Source organism: Bufo gargarizans, chromosome 3 (genome assembly GCF_014858855.1).
Source record: "Bufo gargarizans isolate SCDJY-AF-19 chromosome 3, ASM1485885v1, whole genome shotgun sequence".
In the NCBI taxonomy this organism is placed as follows: Eukaryota; Metazoa; Chordata; class Amphibia; order Anura; family Bufonidae; genus Bufo; species Bufo gargarizans.
The window spans coordinates 9,747,590-9,766,594 of record NC_058082.1 but is presented as its reverse complement, the minus strand read 5'-3'; the positions used below and the strand labels follow the sequence as shown (position 1 = coordinate 9,766,594).

General features: G+C 43.8%; 1 protein-coding gene across 1 annotated transcript; it reads left to right on the top strand.

The window, feature by feature from the left end:
* Positions 1 to 234: 234 nt before the first annotated feature.
* On the top strand, positions 235 to 1,188 carry LOC122930663 (olfactory receptor 52D1-like). The gene has a single exon (XM_044284189.1). It carries the CDS (start codon positions 235 to 237, stop codon positions 1,186 to 1,188), a length of 954 nt encoding a protein of 317 aa, XP_044140124.1.
* Positions 1,189 to 19,005: the final 17,817 nt, after the last annotated feature.

The window sequence follows — 19,005 nt, the reverse complement described above, 5'->3', positions numbered from 1 at the left end:
TTACCAAGGGCCCTGCATTAATTGGCTGAATGGTCACATTTCCATTTTGAGAGGAACCAGGAATGCGGGAGACAGATGCAGAAAGGAATTGGTTAGTAAGACTTTTCAATTTTTTTTTACCACTTTGTGATATTTTTTTTTTTATCTGACAGTCAATACGTATAACGTATTGTTTAGAATAAATTATTTCATGTATATATTATAGGTCTCACAAAACCAGCTATGGTTCTGACAATGGAAAACTACAGTTACCCTCACCCCTCTACCCTATCTCTTGGCTTTAGAGAAATGGCATATTCTAGATATTTCTACAGTTTTATTGCCCTGCTGGTCTACACAATGATAGTTCTGTTTAACTGCTCCGTCATTACCACTGTAGTGTTATACAAAAGTCTACACGAGCCAATGTACATCTTCATATCCATACTGTGCATCAATGGTCTGTACGGAAGTAGCTCGTTCTTCCCTAGCCTGTTTGTGGACTTAGTCTTCAAAATTGATTCCATCTCCTACACTGGTTGTGTTATACAAGTTTTCTGTATCCATACATTTCTAGGGTGTGAGATGACCATCCTAACAGTCATGGCCTATGACCGCTACGTGTGTATCTGCAACCCTCTGAGATATAACAATATAATGACCTTAACCTCAGTTGCCAAACTTGTGGTCTCGGCTTGGATGTACACTTTTGTCCTGGTTTCCATACATATTGTGTTGACCATCAGGCTTCCATTATGTGACCGAGTCATCCTGAAGATCTACTGTGACAACTGGTCCATCGTAAGACTCTCTTGCGTTGACACAACCGTCAACAATGGGTTTGGTCTTTTCATTGCCTCGACCTTCATTGCGTTGATGCCAATTCTGATCATTTGCTCTTATGTACAGATTCTAAATGTTTGTATGAAGTCTTCAAAGGACTTCCGAGCCAAAGCCCTCCAAACCTGCACCCCTCACATCATCACCATCACCAATTATGCCTGTAATTTACTCTTTGAACTCCTCATGTATAGGTTTATACCGAATGAATTTCCATATGAACTGAGGATAGTCATGTCTGTTCAGCTACTTGTGGGACCACCAATCATAAACCCTCTAATTTATGGACTGAAGTTGAAGGAGATTAGGATGAGGATTGGTCAGCTCTATCATTTCCAAAGCAGCAAAGTCAATGACAATAAGTTGTAGTGTGTCACACATTTAGAAGGTAAATAATTGTAGAGCTTTGAAAATCATTCCATGTCTTTGTTTCTTTACTGCAGTATTTGGGATCAATAAATATACATTTTCAAAGACTTACCTTATTCTTTAAAGGGGTTCTCCAGGTTAGGCAACCATGGAAGACTTCCCAAAAATATAGGACGTTTTTAATTCCTCTGTAGCGCCACCACAGATAAATGGAGGCATTGCAGGGTGACCAATGAAATGAATGGATGGGCTAGGTCCTCCAGCTAGACAGATCAGCTTCTAGCTAAAACTGGAGGCCCAAATGAAGGATGCCCCAAAGGGGTATTTAAAAATGTTCCAGTATATTTAAATTGTGTCTTTTTTTGTATTCGTCTCATTAACTATTTTTTTACAATGATATTTTTTGAGGGGAAGACCACTTCGGTTTTATGAAATTTCATCCTGTGATCGTGGGCTAGATTGTCAACAAGTGAGAATGGTCACATGGGATTCTGGTACTAAGAGGCTGTTGTTGGGTCTAATTAGATCCATCACAATGTAAATTGCCCACAATGTTTTTTTTGAGGGACAGAACCTAAACTGCTAACGTAGAACATTTGTTTAACCCCTTAAGGACTCAGCCCTATTTCACCTTAAGGACTTGGCCATTTTTTGCAAATCTGACCAGTGTCCCTTTAAGTGCTCATAACTTTAAAACGCTTTGACTTACCCAGGCCGTTCTGAGATTGTTTTTTCGTCACATATTGTACTTCATGACACTGCTAAAATTGGGTCAAAAAAGTTAATTTTTTTGCACAAAAAAATACAAATTTTACCAATTTTTTTGAAAAATTAGCAAATTTCAAAGTTTCAGTTTCTCTACTTCTGTAATACATAGTAATACCCCCAAAAATTGTGATGGCTTTACATTCCCCATATGTCTACTTCATGTGTGTAGCATTTTGGGAATGATATTTTATTTTTTGGGGATGTTACAAGGCTTAGAAGTTTAGAAGCAAATTTTGAAATTTTTCAGAAATCTTCAAAATCCCACTTTTTATGGACCAGTTCAGGTTTGCAGTCATATTGTGAGGCTTAGATAATAGAAACCTCCCAAAAATGACCCCATTCTAGAAACTACACCCCTCAAGGTATTCAAAACTGTTTTTTCAAACTTTATTAACCCTTTAGGTCTTCCACAAGAGTTAATGGCAGATGGAGAAACAATTTAGAAATTTCTATTTTTGGGAAAATTTTCCAATATAATCAATTTTTTCCAGGAGTAAAACAAGGGTTAACTGCCAAACAAAACTCAAAATGGGTTGCCCTGATTCTGTAGTTTGCAGAAACACCCCATATGTGGTCGTAAACGGGAGGACATAGAAGGAGGGGAACACCATATGGGTTTTGGAAGGCAGATTTTGCAGGACTGGTTTTGTTTATACCATGTCCCATTTGAAGCCCCCTGTTGCACCCCTAGAATAGAAATTTCAAAAAGTGACTCCATCTAAGAAAGTACACCCCTCAAGGTATTCAAAACTGGGTTTACAAACTTTGTTAACCCTTTAGGTGTTCCACAAGAGTTAATGGCAGATGGAGAAACAATTTAGAAATTTCTATTTTTTGGAAAATTTTCCAATATAATCAATTTTTTCCAGGAGTAAAACAAGGGTTAACTGCCAAACAAAACTCAAAATGGGTTGCCCTGATTCTGTAGTTTGCAGAAACACCCCATATGTGGTCGTAAACTACTGTTTGGCCAAACGGCAGGACATAGAAGGAGGGGAACGCCATACGGTTTTTGGAAGGCAGATTTTGCTGGACTGGTTTATTTACACCATGTACCCTTTCAAGCCCCCTGATGCACCCCTAGAGTAGAAACTCCATAAAAGTGACCCCATCTAGGAAACTACAGGATAAGGTGGTTGTTGTTTTGGGACTATTTTAGGGGTAAATATGATTTTTGGTTGCTCTATATTACTCTTTTTTGAGGCAATGTAACAAAAAAATTAAATTCTAAAAATGTTTCTACATTCGCTATTTAGTTTTGTGGAACACCTAAAGGGTTAACATAGTTTGTAAAGTAACTTTTGAATACCTTGAGGGGTGTAGTTTCTTAGATGGGGTCACTTTTTTGGAGTTTCTAGTCTAGGCTACATCAGGGGGGCTTCTAATGGGACATGGTGTCAAAAAATAAACTGTCCATCAAAATCTGCCTTCCAGAAACCGTATGGAGTTCCCTTCGTTCTATGCCCTGCCGTGCGGCTATATAGCCATTTACGACCACATATGGGTTGTTTCTGCAAACTACAGAATCAGGGCCATAAATATTGAGTTTTGTTTGGCTGTTAACCCTTGCTTTATTACCAGCAAAAGGGATTCAAATTGAAATTTTGCCCAAAAATGGGTGTTTTGGCACCGTTTTTGTTTTATATTTTTAACACCGTTCATTCGAGGCGTTTGGTCAAATGTTATTTTTATAGCGACGACTTTTACGCACGCGACGATGCCCAATATGTATGGCTCTCAGACTTTGGAGACACTAAGCAGGCATCCTAAAAACTGCGGCCCTCCAGATGTTGTAAAACTACAATTCCCACCATGCCCTGCTGATGGCTGTAGGTTGTCTGGGCATGCTGGGAGTTATAGTTTTACAACATCTGGAGGGCCGCAGTTTGAGGATGCCTGCTCTAAAACTAATATTTTTTTGGGGAAAAAAAATTGTTTCTGTGTCTCCAAAGTCTAAGAGCCATAGTGTTTTATGTTCTCTAGTGGACTGTTGGGGATTATAAAAATGTAGTACTCCATGGAAGTGTGATACTCCCTGAAGCAATCGATAACGCAGAGGCCCGGATGATCGGGGCACGTGTCACATTGAGTGGTGGTGTCCTTCCGTATCCCCCTCTTGTGACACACTCTGCATCTTTTTTGGGTTCGTCCCTTCTTTCCAGTATGGGGGACCACACCTGGAAAGTGTTGGCCAGGGACGATCCGGGCGCCTCCAGTTCCCGAGGTACTCCGGCCTGCTCTTTCCCGGTCCGAAAAGATCAGGCCCTTGAGGACTGCCTCATAGAATTGGAGGAATGTCCCTGTGCTGCCAGCGCTTCGGGATAGTACAAAAGAGTTGTACATGGCAACCTGCACCATGTAGACCGTAACTTTTTTGTACCATGCCCGGGTTTTGCGCATGGCATTATATGGCGTGAGGACTTGATCAGAGAGATCAACTCCTCCCATATACCGATTGTAGTCGACGATACAATCGGGCTTGAGGACCATTGCCGTGGTACCTCGCACAGAGACTGGGGTGGTGCTGTTACCGTGGATTGTGGACAGCATAAGGACATCCCTCTTGTCCTTATACCTGACCAGCAACAGGTTTCCACTGGTAAGTGCACGGGTCTCACCCCTGGGGATAGGTACCTGGAGGGGGTGGGCAGGGAGGCCGCGCTGATTTTTCCGCACGGTCCCACAAGCGAACGTGGATCTGGCGGCAAGGGACCTGAACAAGGGAATGCTGGTATAAAAGTTATCCACGTACAAGTGGTAACCCTTATCCAGCAGTGGGTGCATAAGGTCCCACACGAGTTTCCCGCTAACACCCAGAGTGGGGGGACATTCTGGGGGTTGAATACGGGAATCTCGCCCCTCGTACACACGAAATTTGTAAGTGTACCCTGAGGTACTCTCACAAATTTTGTATAGCTTCACGCCATACCTCGCCCGCTTTGTGGGAATGTATTGGCGGAAACTGAGTCTCCCCTTGAACGCAACGAGAGACTCATCAACCGCGACCTCCCTTCCAGGTACGTAGGCCTGCTGAAATGTGGCCCCAAAGTGATCGATGACCGGCCGTATCTTATACAGCCGGTCATAGGCAGGATCACCTCGGGGTGGACATGCTGCATTATCGGAATAATGCAGACATTTCCGGATGGCCTCAAACCGGTGACGTGTCATGGCCATACTGTACAGTGGGGACTGGTATAGGACGTCCCCACTTCAGTATTGCCTGACACTGGGTTTTTGGACTAGACCCATATGCAGCACGAGGCCCCAAAATGTCCTCATTTCGGCTGCACTGACCGGCGTCCAGCCACCGGGTCTAGCCAAAAATGAGCCTGGGTTTTGAGCGACGAACTGTTGGGCGTACAGATTCGTCTGCTCCACCATCAAATTCACCAGTGGGTTACTGAAAAAAAAACTAAAAAAGTCTATTTCAGTAAACCCCACTGTGGGAATCTGGATTCCAGGATTGCCAGCGAAATCCGGAATCTCAGGCTCAAAGTCCACTGGGGGACACCAGCTAAGTTCATCGGCAGGGGGCTCCGGTGAACTTATTTGGTGGGCCGGGAAACCAGTACGAACCCCAGGGCGGCTCGTACTAGGGTGGGCCACAGGATCCCTAGCATGTGTGGCCCCTGGATCCGCCTGGCGGCGTCTCCGCCGCCTTGGTGGCTCATCGTCATCCGATGATGATGAGGAGGATGCAGATGACAAAAGGAACGTGGGGTCATCCTCATCCTCACTGGGGCTCTCGGAGTCGGAGGCAATCTGGGCGTATGCCTCCTCGGCCGAGAACACCCGGCGGGCCATGGGTGTGTGTGCGTGTAGGTGTGCGTGTGTGGAAACCTTTATTATATGTGTGTGTGTGTGGGGGCAACGGGTGTTCGCGTACTAAAAAAAGGAAAATAAAGGGGCAAGTGTTAGGAAAAAAAGTTCAAAGTTGCTGATCAGCGGTACAACGCTGATCAGCGGTGGGCCGGGCGATGCGCTAACAGTGGACGGACGCTAAAGTGCCGACCAGTCAGCGAACGCAGAAAAAAAAAAAAAAAGTGGTGGTAAGGGGGCTAGTGGTGAGGGGGGGGGGATGGGGGAGGGCTGGTGGGGGGATGGGTGGGGGGGCTTGTAGGGGGGGCAAGTGGCAGGGGGGGGTCTGATAGATGGATCAAAAAAGTTTTGTGTAAAAGTTCTTTTTTTTTTTTTTTCCTAACTAACTTTTTCCTTCTTTCCCTTCTTTCCCTTCCTAATGGTGCCTCTCCCTCACTGACCCTAACCTACCTGAGTGGCGATGGGTGCAGGAGGGTGATGGATGCCGATTAGGGGGACACAGGAGCTGGTGCTGGACGATGCTGCACGGTCAGGGTGCTGGACAGGAAGAGGAGGGGAGAGAGGAGCGCAGGAAGTTTGAATCTCGCGCCTCTCTCCCCTGCACCAATCAGCACCCTGGACAGCAGTGTTCAGCATCAGGGCCAGCACCGCCTCCTCAAATCCTCGGACTGCGATTGGTGGTGTAAAATTACGCCACCGATCGCAGTCTTTTTCCGGTTCATCGGGTCACAGCACACCCGAATGGACCGGAAACGCAGAAAACCGCAGGTCTGAATGGACCTGCGGTTTTCTGCGATCGTCTATACGGGGGGGTCAAATGACCCCCCCCCCTGCGTTGTTACGGGATGCCGGCTGAATGATTTCAGCCGGCATCCCGTTCCGATTAACCCCCGCGGCGCCGGAATCGCGAATTAAAGCCATGACGTACCGGTACGTCATGGGTCCTTAAGGATTCGGGAAACATGCCGTACCGATACGTCATGGGTCCCTAAGGGGTTAAGTTCATCCTCAACTGGAAAGTCATGTCATAGTCACAGTCAGGTTCGGAGTGCATAGAAAGTTGACATGATTATTTTCTTGGACTCCAGACCTCTTGACAAGATGTTTTATTGGTGTCCGACTGCTAATACCTCAAACACACAATATCCTTCTGACAGAACCAGTGCCATAAAGCTAAATTATGGACAATGCTGACCTCTCTGGAGTGTAGAGATTTGTGGCTGTTGTTACTCCAAGATGCTTCTACTTGACCACAATTGCAGATCAGAAATGTCACAATCTGACCTTGTTTGCCAGGGATGTCACTGAAATACCTTGACATGAAGAATTAGAAGGGGGCCTACATGCTTTTGGCCTTATATCATAGATTCAGAAAAATTCTCATACAGGTGCAACCCACCCTGGACCAGTGGTATTTTCAATGTCAGTTTTGTGTAAGAAATACAACATTAAAAAATTTGCATTGGAAACAGCAACCCTCTACAATTTGACAAGGAGATCTCGACACCCAGGCTGGGAAGCCATGATATGGGGCGACAAGCCCAAGGTGCAGGAGATTGTCTGGGAACTACAGACTGTCGAGGAGAAGCCACAGCTCCCAGCGACTTCATCGCACCCCGCACCAGCTGGTGCAGTGGACGCAGCTGGAGCTCCGGCCCCATCGCCTGGAGCAGCGCCTATGGAGTTAGGCCAAGATCTGAGAGTCCCTGCATGGTGTGTTGGCCTATATTAATGACCTCTGGCGCTACAATACCTTTCTGCTATCATCTCTGGAGCTGGAGACACTTCATCCTCAAGCTCCAGGAGAATCATATGGACCACATGAGCCCTCTTCATTAGCGCAAGCAAATTGCCCCGTAGATCTCCATAGCCTTTAAAAAGTTACTGTACTTTCACACAATTTCATTATATACAGAATGGTGTAAGTAACAAATTTCGAAATCACTTCATTTAGAAAACATGCCTGCATCCACCTGAACAAAAGCTGTAAAATCATGGCCACTAGTGGTCTCACTTCCACCTAATTTGCAGTCCACTTCCTGTTGTCTTGTCAGGCAAGATCCATGCCTGATGGCTGAGAGGAAGTGGGGGCGTAATTAGTAGACCAATATGCACTCCAGAATCCTCCAAACAGAGCAGTGCACAGTCCAATACTATAAGAGAATCCAAAAAGAAGACCATACATTGTATATAATCTCATCCTTATTTAATCATGATAAAAAGTTACCATAAAAAAACATATATATGCAGGAAATGGAATCACCAATCATCTAGATCTCATAACCTCTGGCTCATATAAAGTGCATAGTGCAAAATTCATGTATTTAGTACCCTAATGGTCTTCAAAATATACATCTATAACAGCTAGCCCTATTAAACAGCACATAACAAAAGTGCGTGAATCACATGATACATTGTTTCATGACTGTATACCTCCAAAGCTGTTCTGACCCAGAGGAGATGATTGCACCCCGACGTACGCTTCGCCCAGCTTCTTCCTGGGGGTGTGTCATTTCTCCTTTTCCCCTTATTTTTATACCATAACTATCCAACCGGGTTCAAAATTCACACATATTTTAGGGTTAAGTTTAAACTTTCCATATTACCAGAGTCCCAAGATGGCGCTTCATTATATTTACTCGTGTCCCTTCACATGGGGTGTGTCGGTCCGTGCTTTCTCGCAAGACCACACCGCCCCTTCCATTCTAAGCTGTGGGTCACATGACCTTAATCAAGCCTACCCTTATTTCCTTGTATTCCCAAGTCTTGCTCGACCCTACATGATGTCGTGATTAAAGATGAGCGAATATCAAAAAAATTGCGCCGGTTCGCCATGGTGCAGATAGGACAGCGGCCAACTAACTACAAATGATGTCTCTATAGTAGTTCAGTTTGTCCTCCCTCACAGTGAGTGTAAAAAGGCCCCCATTTTGGACCAGTAGCGAGGTTCCAACAAGGTGGAGAGCCAGAAGTCATCCCTCTGCAGAATGGTGACAATTCGGCTGTCACTACGCAAGCAAGTGAGCATGCAGCGGTCCATTTGTGCATTTGACTCAGAGGGACTCCATCTCCACTGCATACTGCCACGGTAGTGTCTGGGTCCTCTGCCTCGTCTTCCTCATCGCCCTGTAGCTCCTCTGGCTGCTCCTGCTCCTCCTCTCCTGTCACCTGTGTGTAAAAACCACACATTTCACTACACATTGATTGTGCTCCAATGTCCTCCTCCTTCTCCTCCAGTTCAGCCCCCACAGGGCTCATGTGGCCATGAGATGTAGGCACCACATCTCCAGTCCCCTTGCCAGCCAGATGTACCAGCATCTGTTCCAGGACATGAAGCAGTGGAATGACGTTGTTCATCCTGTAGTCCTGGCGACTAGTGATGAGCGGCAGGTGCCGTATTCGATTTCGATGAAATTCGCGAATATTCGATAGAATATTCTTTTTATATTTGTCGAAATAGAATATTTGTCATTATTCTTGTTATCGCGATTAATATGCAATTTAAATAATCGCGTATTGCGATTTTAACTTAAAGGCTACTCTCCTATTTAAATAGCAATGCGATTAATTCAAGTTATAATAATCGAATTTCGATTTTAACTTAACACTGCTATATTCCATATTCGTTAATTCTAGCCTAATATGGAATATAGCAGTGCTAAGCTGAAATCGAAATTCGATTATTATAACTTGAATTAATCGAATTGCGATTTCAACTTGGACCTGGTTTACTATGGTTGGCTTGGTAGAATTAGCGAAGTTGACGAATAGGTAGCTAAAACGAAGATGGAGAATACTTTGTTATCTTCGTTTTGTGGAATATGACGAATACATTCGTCATATTCGCTTATTCTACCAAGCCAGCCATAGTAAACCAGGTCCAAGTTGAAATCGCAATTCGATTAATTCAAGTTATAATAATCGAATTTCGATTTTAACTTAGCACTGCTATATTCCATATTAGGCTAGAATTAACGAATATGGAATATAGCAGTGCTAAGTTAAAATCGAAATTCGATTATTATAACTTGAAATAATCGAATTGCGATTTCAACGTAATTCTCAAATCCAACAGTACATTCTAGTATATGGAGACGTTCCCATGGTGATGGGGACGCTCCATGAGCACGGAAGTCGGCAGAAGCGGCAACGGGCACTGACTGGAGCAGCCAGGAAGCCAGGAATCCAAAGGACAGGTAAGAACAACTTTAGGGAAGTGGGAAAGAAAAAAATATAACAATAAAAAAAAAAAAAGAATATTCAAAATATCGAATTTATATCACTATATTCTAAATATATAAGTGCCGATATTCGCGAAAAAAATTCGACATTCGAATATTCGCGCTCAACACTACTGGCGACTGACAAATAACGTGGCGTCCTCAAAGGCCCTGAGCGAACGGCAGGTGCCACGCATGAGCTGCCACTGGCTGACATCAAAGTTACAAAGGGGAGTACTCCTGTCCACTTGGATCATCAAGAAATCGTTGACGGCCTTTCTCTGTTCGTATAGTCGGTCCAACATATGGAGGGTGGAATTCCTTACTCTGCTGCGACCTGTGCCTGCGCCAGAAACATTTAGGCCTCTGCCCCTCCTCTGTGCAGGGCCTGGCACTTGTCTGACATATTGTTAGATCAAATAAACAAATAAAAAGGAAATTAAAACATCCCAAAAAAGTTTGTAATTTTCTCATTTCACCACACAACGGCAAATAAGCCCTTTTTCCCACTAATACACACAAAAAAGGGCTTTAGAACATATAACTGCACCGCTGAACGGCAAATATATTTTTCTTTTGACACACTGGTCAGCAGGTGCTACTGGAAAATGGCAGAATCCAAGATGGCTGAGGCTATTTAAAGGGCTGTGACATCACAGGTCTGGCTGGCTGCTGATTGGCTGCATGCACGGCATTATGGGTGATCCCGCCTTCCCAGAGTTCCTTGCTCATGTCCTCACACGTGCAGCAGCCATTTTAGGAAAAAATGTGATTCGTTATAATGAAGCGCGAGGAAATTCAAATTCGGTGCAAATCAAATTTTTCCTGAAATTCGGATCGAATTCCACTTTGTCAACTTCGATTCGCTCATCTCTAGTTATGATTCTTCATATTATCATTATATTACAGCTTTATGTATAAGGTGATGTTCACACCTGGATTAGGCTACATCCACACGACCGTATGTATTTTGTGGTCCGCACAATGTCTATATACAAAATACGGATACTGTTTTGTGTGACATCCACAGTTTTTGCAGACCCGTCAGCTATATTATGACCATTTTCTCACCATCTGGTTATTAAAAACGGATGTATTTCATTGAATTATCCCAACCCCCATAGTGGCCCCAATTGTAAACAATGCCCCAATATTGGCCCCCAGCATCAGTGATGGTCAGTTCGCAGTGTTCGCCAGTGAACACATGCGGGCTGCCATCTTGACACACCCGTCCGGCGATGCACAGGTAAGTCCTTAACTGTGCCTGTGCCGGGAGCCGGTCTGAAATCAAATGTGGTCACTGGCGAACACTGCGAACTGACCATCACTGCCCAGCACTAATAATGTCCCCCATAGTGGCCCCCAGAATTATTAACATCCATCATAATAGCCCCCAGTAGTATTAATGTCCCCCAGAGTGGCCCCCCACATTAATAATGCCTCCCATAGTGGCCCCCAGAATTAATAACGTCCCCCATAGTGGCCCCCTGCATTAATAACGTCCCCCATAGTGGCCCCCTGCATTAATAACGTCCCCCATAGTGGCCCCCTGCATTAATAATGTCCCCCATAGTGGCCCCCTGCATTAATAATGTCCCCCATAGTGGCCCTACTCATTAATAATGTCCCTCATAGTGGCCCTACACATTAATAATGTCCCTCATAGTGGCCCCCTGCATTAATAACGTCCCCCATAGTGGCCTCCAGAATTATTAACATCCATCATAATAGCCCCCAGTAGTATTAGTGTCCCCCATAGTGGCCCCCCACATTAATAATGTCCCCCCATAGTGGCCTCCAGAATTAATAATGTCCCCCATAGTGCCCCTTCACATTAATAATGTCCCCCATAGTGGCCTCCAGAATTAATAATGTCCCTCATAGTGGCCCCAGCATTGATAATATCCCCCATAGTGGCCCCCAGCAATAATAATTTCCCTCATAGTGTTCCCAGCATTAATAATGTCCCCCATAGTGGCCCCCAGCAATAATAATTTCCCTCATAGTGGCCCCCAGCATTAATAATGTCCCCCATAGTGGCCCCCAGAATAAATAATGTTCCCCACAGTGGTCCCCGGCAGTAATACTGTCCCTCATAGTAGCCCCAGCATTAATAATGTCCCCCATAGTGGCCCCCAGAATTAATAATGTCCCCCATAGTGGCCTCTCACATTAATAATGTCCCCCATAGTGGCCCCCAGCATTAAGAATGTCCCTCATAGTGGCCCCCAGCATTAATAATGTCCCTCATAGTGGCCCCCAGCATTAAGAATGTCCCTCATAGTGGCCCCAGCATTAATAATGTCCCCATAGTGGCCCCCCACATTAATAATGTCCCCCATAGTGGCCCCCAGAATTAATAAAGTCCCTAATAGTGGCCCCCCAGCATTAATAAAGTCCCCATAGTGGCCCCAGCATTAATAATATCCCCCATAGTGGCCCCTTACATTAATAATGTCCCCCATAGTGGCCCCCCACATTAATAATGTCCCCCATAGTGGCCTCCAGAATTAATAATGTCCCTCATAGTGGCCCCAGCATTAATAATGTCCCCCATTGTGGCCCAGCATTGATAATATCCCCCATAGTGGCCCCCAGCATTAATAATGTCCCCCATAGTGGCCCCCAGAATAAATAATGTTCCTCACAGTGGTCCCCGGCAGTAATAATGTCCCTCATAGTGGCCCCAGCATTAATAATGTCCCCCATAGTGGCCCCCAAATTAATAATGTCCCTCATAGTGGCCCGCATAATTAATATTGTCCCTAATAGTGGCCCCCAGGATTATTAATGTTCCTCATAGTGGCCCCCACATTAATAATGTCCCCCATAGTGGCCCCCATATCTAATATTGTCCCAAATAGTGGCCCCCAGAATTAATAATGTCCCTCATAGTGACCCCCAGAAATAATAACATCCCCCGTAGTGGCCCCTCACATTAATAATGTCCCCCATAGTGGCCCCCCGCATTAATAATGTCCCCCATAGTTGTCCCCAGCATTAATAATGTCCCCCATAGTGGCCCCCAGCAGTAATAATGTCCCTGATAGTGGCCCCAGCAGTAATAATGTCCCTCATAGTGGCCCCCCGTATTAATAATGTCCCCCATAGTGGCCCTCTGTATTAATAATGTCCCCCATTGTGGCCCCAGCATTGATAATGTCCGCCATAGTGGCCTTCAGCATTAATAATGTCCCCCATATTGGCCCCCTGCATTAATAATGTCCCCCATAGTGGTCCCAGCATTGATAATGTCCCCCATATTGGCCTAGCATTGATAATGTCCCCCATAGTGGCCCCCAGCATTAATAATGTCCGCCATAGTGGCCACAGCATTGATAATGTCCCCCATAGTGGCCCCCAGCAGTAATAATGTCCCCAATAGTGGCCCCTGGCAGTAATAATGTCCCTCATAGTGGCCCCAGCATTAATAATGTCCGCCATAGTGGCCCCCACAATGAATAATGTTCCTAATAGTGGCCCCCAACATTAATAATATCCCCCATAGTGGCCCCCTGCATAAATACACTACGTGCAGAATTATTAGGCAAATGAGTATTTTGACCACATCATCCTCTTTATGCATGTTGTCTTACTCCAAGCTGTATAGGCTCGAAAGCCTACTACCAATTAAGCATATTAGGTGATGTGCATCTCTGTAATGAGAAGGGGTGTGGTCTAATAACATCAACACCCTATATCAGGTGTGCATAATTATTAGGCAACTTCCTTTCCTTTGGCAAAATGGGTCAAAAGAAGGACTTGACAGGCTCAGAAAAGTCAAACATAGTGAGATATCTTGCAGAGGGATGCAGCACTCTTAAAATTGCAAAGCTTCTGAAGCGTGATCATCGAACAATCAAGCGTTTCATTCAAAATAGTCAACAGGGTCGCAAGAAGCGTGTGGAAAAACCAAGGCGCAAAATAACTGCCCATGAACTGAGAAAAGTCAAGCGTGCAGCTGCCAAGATGCCACTTGCCACCAGTTTGGCCATATTTCAGAGCTGCAACATCACTGGAGTGCCCAAAAGCACAAGGTGTGCAATACTCAGAGACATGGCCAAGGTAAGAAAGGCTGAAAGACGACCACCACTGAACAAGACACACAAGCTGAAACGTCAAGAGTGGGCCAAGAAATATCTCAAGACTGATTTTTCTAAGGTTTTATGGACTGATGAAATGAGAGTGAGTCTTGATGGGCCAGATGGATGGGCCCGTGGCTGGATTGGTAAAGGGCAGAGAGCTCCAGTCTGACTCAGACGCCAGCAAGGTGGAGGTGGAGTACTGGTTTGGGCTGGTATCATCAAAGATGAGCTTGTGGGGCCTTTTCGGGTTGAGGATGGAGTCAAGCTCAACTCCCAGTCCTACTGCCAGTTTCTGGAAGACACCTTCTTCAAGCAGTGGTACAGGAAGAAGTCTGCAAGGTAAGAAAAACATGATTTTCATGCAGTACAATGCTCCATCACACGCGTCCAAGTACTCCACAACGTGGCTGGCAAGAAAGGGTATAAATGAAGAAAATCTAATGACATGGCCTCCTTGTTCACCTGATCTGAACCCCATTGAGAACCTGTGGTCCATCATCAAATGTGAGATTTACAAGGAGGGAAAACAGTCCACCTCTCTGAACAGTGTCTGGGAGGCTGTGGTTGCTGCTGCACGCAATGTTGATGGTGAACAGATCAAAACACTGACAGAATCCATGGATGGCAGGCTTTTGAGTGTCCTTGCAAAGAAAGGTGGCTATATTGGTCACTGATTTGTTTTTGTTTTGTTTTTGAATGTCAGAAATGTATATTTGTGAATGTTGAGATGTTATATTGGTTTCACTGGTAAAAATAAATAATTGAAATGGGTATATATTAGTTTTTTGTTAAGTTGCCTAATAATTATGCACAGTAATAGTCACCTGCACACACAGATATCCCCCTAAAATAGCTAAAACTAAAAACAAACTAAAAACTACTTCCAAAAATATTCAGCTTTGATATTAACGAGTTTTTTGGGTTCATTGAGAACATGGTTGTTGTTCAATAATAAAATTAATCCTCAAAAATACAACTTGCCTAATAATTCTGCACTCCCTGTAATGTCCCCCATAGTGACCCCCAGAATGATTAATGTCCCTCATAGTGGCACCCACATTAATAATGTCAACCATAGTGGCCCCCAGCAGTAATAATGTCCCTCATTGTGGCCCCCAGCATTAATAATGTCCCACACAGTGGACCCAGCATTAATAATGTCCCTCATAGTGGCCTCCAGCAGTAATAATGTCCCTCATAGTGGCCCCCAACATTTTCTTTTCATCCAGTTTCAGGACCTGACGTGATTGTGTGATGTCATCACGCTCGGAGTGCAGGTCCTGCTGCATCACTAACCTCCCTTCAGCCCCTCCAACATACAGTCCAGGGGTGTAGCTACAGGGGAAGCGGCTGCTTTGGGGCCCTGACCCAGAAGGGGCCCATCCAGGAGGAGGAGGACTAAAAGACTTTGTCACGGCCCCCTCAACAGTATTACACAATGAAATTATATACAGTGACAGTATAGACAGTGTAGAAAACGGATGGAACAGCTGCCAGGCCTGGTCTGAGAGAGCGATCTTTAGTAGCCACAGAAATGGGGGCAGCATGAAAGGAAGGGGTTGCAAAAAAATTACTGATGGAGGGTGGCCCCATTCCAAATTTTCTGTGGGGCCCAGTCATTTCTAGCTACGCCACTGATGCAGTCCCATGTAAATAACATCACTCCCCTCCCTTCAGCCCCTCCAACATACAGTCCCATATAAATAACATCACTCCCCTCCCTTCAGCCCCTCCAACATACAGTCCCATATAAATAACATCACTCCCCTCCCTTCAGTTCCTCCAACATACAGTCCCATGTAAACATCATCCCTCCACATGTAAATAACAACCCTCCCTTCAGCTCTAACATACAGATGTGGTGTAAGCGAGGAGAACTACAACTCCCAGCATTTCTATGGCTCTCACACTGAATATGTCCCTTCACTTACCTCTCCTCATATCACAGAAGTCATCACAGGGTCTTCTCCAATAGTTCTCCTCTTCACAGCTTAGCTCCGCCCTCTCCCGCACAGATCACATGACTGTGATGTCATCACAGGTCCTTCAGCACCTGCAGTGCGTCCTGGTCAGTAGTCTCACCAGTTTTTTCATTAGAAGGCAGGACATACAGGGCCTGGGACAAAACATCGGGGGCCCAGGCCCCGAATATTTTAACCTAGTGACGCCCATGATTGTTCTTATGATGGATGAGAAGAAGGGCAAAGTAAACAGTAACGTCAACACACACTTACTGCTGACCCCCTCTCCACTCTGTCGGGGGCTCTACTTGTGTAAGCGTTTAATAGAACAGGTTCTGTAGACATCTATGTGGAATCAGCTGATGACGGTGTAATAGGAGTGCGCTCTTTAACGCTATAGTAGGATCTTGGGCCTCTGCACAGTTCTTTATACCTGGCGCTGAGTTTACACTCGAGTTATTTGGTCAGTTCTGGCCCCGTAACTGAAGTGAGTGAAGTGTGAAGTGATTCTAAGAGTGATGCCTGTCTAGCCTGTTTTACTACCACAGCAGACTCCCTATGCGTGTTACTGCAAGGCACAGTGTTCTACACCGCTATACAGGCTCTCTGCAGCCAGAAAATAGCAGTTTTTTAATATAAATTAGGATCAAATTGAATCTTTTTGGGAAATTCGGCTCTTCTCTAATATCCACACTCTGTCTCAATGGTCATTCTTCCCCAACCTGGTAATGGACTCATTGTTCTAGCTTGATTCTTTCTCCTACATTGGCTGTGTTACACAAGTGTTATGTATCCATACCTACCAAGGGTGTGAGGTGACCATCCTAACCATCATGGCCTATGACCACTACATGTGTATCTGCAACCCACTGAGATACAACAATAAAATTACCTTAACCCCTTAGCTACCAGCCCCGTACATGTACGGTGCTGGATCGATGTGTAAACATGGCGCCCGCTGCACGTGGAGCACGTGCACATGGTCAGTAGATCTCTGCTGTTTCAAACAGCAGAGACCTGCAGCTAATTACCATAACCGGCAATACTGCGGTTAGCAAAAGCTTTAGATGCCGTGACCAAGTGAGATCACGGCATCTAAATGCGCAAAAACCCGGAAGCTCGCAGGTCCCCTACTGATTCCCTGTGTGGCCAAATGAGGCATTGGTAGTTGCGCTGACCACTTACAGCCTCGCTGACGAGGCTGAAAGTGTTCATGCTGCAATTCCTATTTTGGCCACCAGGATAAGAAATGAGCAATACTGGGTTTCAATGGCATTTTAAAACTCCCTGATAGAATAAAATTTAAAATTTAAAAAACATACTTTATAGGCTTATATATGAGCCAAAATCCCTGACAAAAAAATAAATTTGTCTAAAATTCAGTTAAACAATTTGCTATTATCCAAAAAAACTACACTCAAATGATTACAATCCACCTTAGATTCTTTAAATTTTATAGCCAGAGTGATACCTATGAGTAGAATTTTTTTCTAAAAGAATGTATGCTGATACTTCTGGAAAGAAACATCCTTATGATCATATTTGCATAACCAAACAATTAAAGGATGACATACAAATCTGGCTATCTTTCTTGGATAAATTTAATGGCAGAACTATTTGGCAAATAGAATTTACTGATTCCGACTCTCTTCAGTTATGCATCTGTGGGTTATAGAGCTATTTTCAAAAAACAATGGTCCGCCGAAAAATGGCCAAACTATTGGTTTGATAAACCATTCATCAGGAACATCAACTTCTTAGAACTTTTTCCAGTATTAGTCTCCTTAACCATTTGGCAAGAACATTTTAAAAATAGAAGAATCTTATTATATTCTGACAATAAAGGCGTAGTTTTTTTCTATAAATTGTCTTTCGGCAAAATCTGATGAGGTTGTTAGCGTTTTGAGACAAATTGTTTTAATTTTCTTACATAATAATATATGGATGAAAGCAAAATATATAGAAGGAAGATCAAATTTAATAGTGGATTCTTTGTCTCGACAGAAATTTTCAATTTTCAAACAACTCGCCCCAGAAGCAGAAGAATAAGGAATACCATGCCCTGCAAATTTATGGAAATTGATTCAAAATTCCTAAGCGGTTTATTAAGCAATTCATTAGCTACATCTACATGGGCTCCTTATTCGGCCGCATGGAAATTATGGAGTCTATTTTGCTTGAAATGAAAAAGAGAATACGTCTCTACATTTGATGCTTTTTATTCAAAATCTCTTAAAGACGGGCAACAAAGGAGATTATATACAAAAAATTATATCCTGGCATCTCATATTTCCAGAAAATAATTAATATTACTCAGTTTACATCCAATTTTTTTGCAAAAGAAATAATCAAAGTTTCCAAAAGAACTAAACAAAAAAATATTAGAACAAAATCTTTAGAAAATTTAATTTTTTTGTAGAATACTTACCCAACCATATGTCCATCCTCCTACAAGTCTTCTCTATTTAGGGCTGCCTTTTTCGGTGCACTCTGCATTAGTGAAATTGCAGCTATAAATAGAACAATTAATGACTTAATTATACACAAAATCAATGTCAGTGTTTTCCTAAAAAGATCAAAAACAACAACTGGGTAGAGGAGTATGGGTCAATCTCAGTTATCTACAATCTTCTTCTTTATGCCCAGAACAAGCACTAAAAGAATGGTCAGTTTCAAGACCCAAAATACCGGGTCCTCTCTTTATGCATTTAGATAAATCTCCATTGACAAGATTCCAATTTAATTTTATTCTCTCCAAATGTAAAGAACAATTCAATCTAAAAAAGGAAAAAAATTCTGTACATTCATTTAGAATAGGGGCAGCTACTCACGCGTACAAAACATCATTAAAAAGATTGGTAGATGGAAATCAGACAGATATCGTTTATATATTAGACCTGAACTATTGTCATAATCTCTTGCAGAACTAAAGATTGTGTGGATTTTAGGAAACAAACTCAT

Coding starts and splice junctions, on each gene's coding strand:
- LOC122930663 (XM_044284189.1), top strand. CDS start 235: ATGGAAAACTACAGTTACCCTCACCCCTCTACCCTATCTCTTGGCTTT.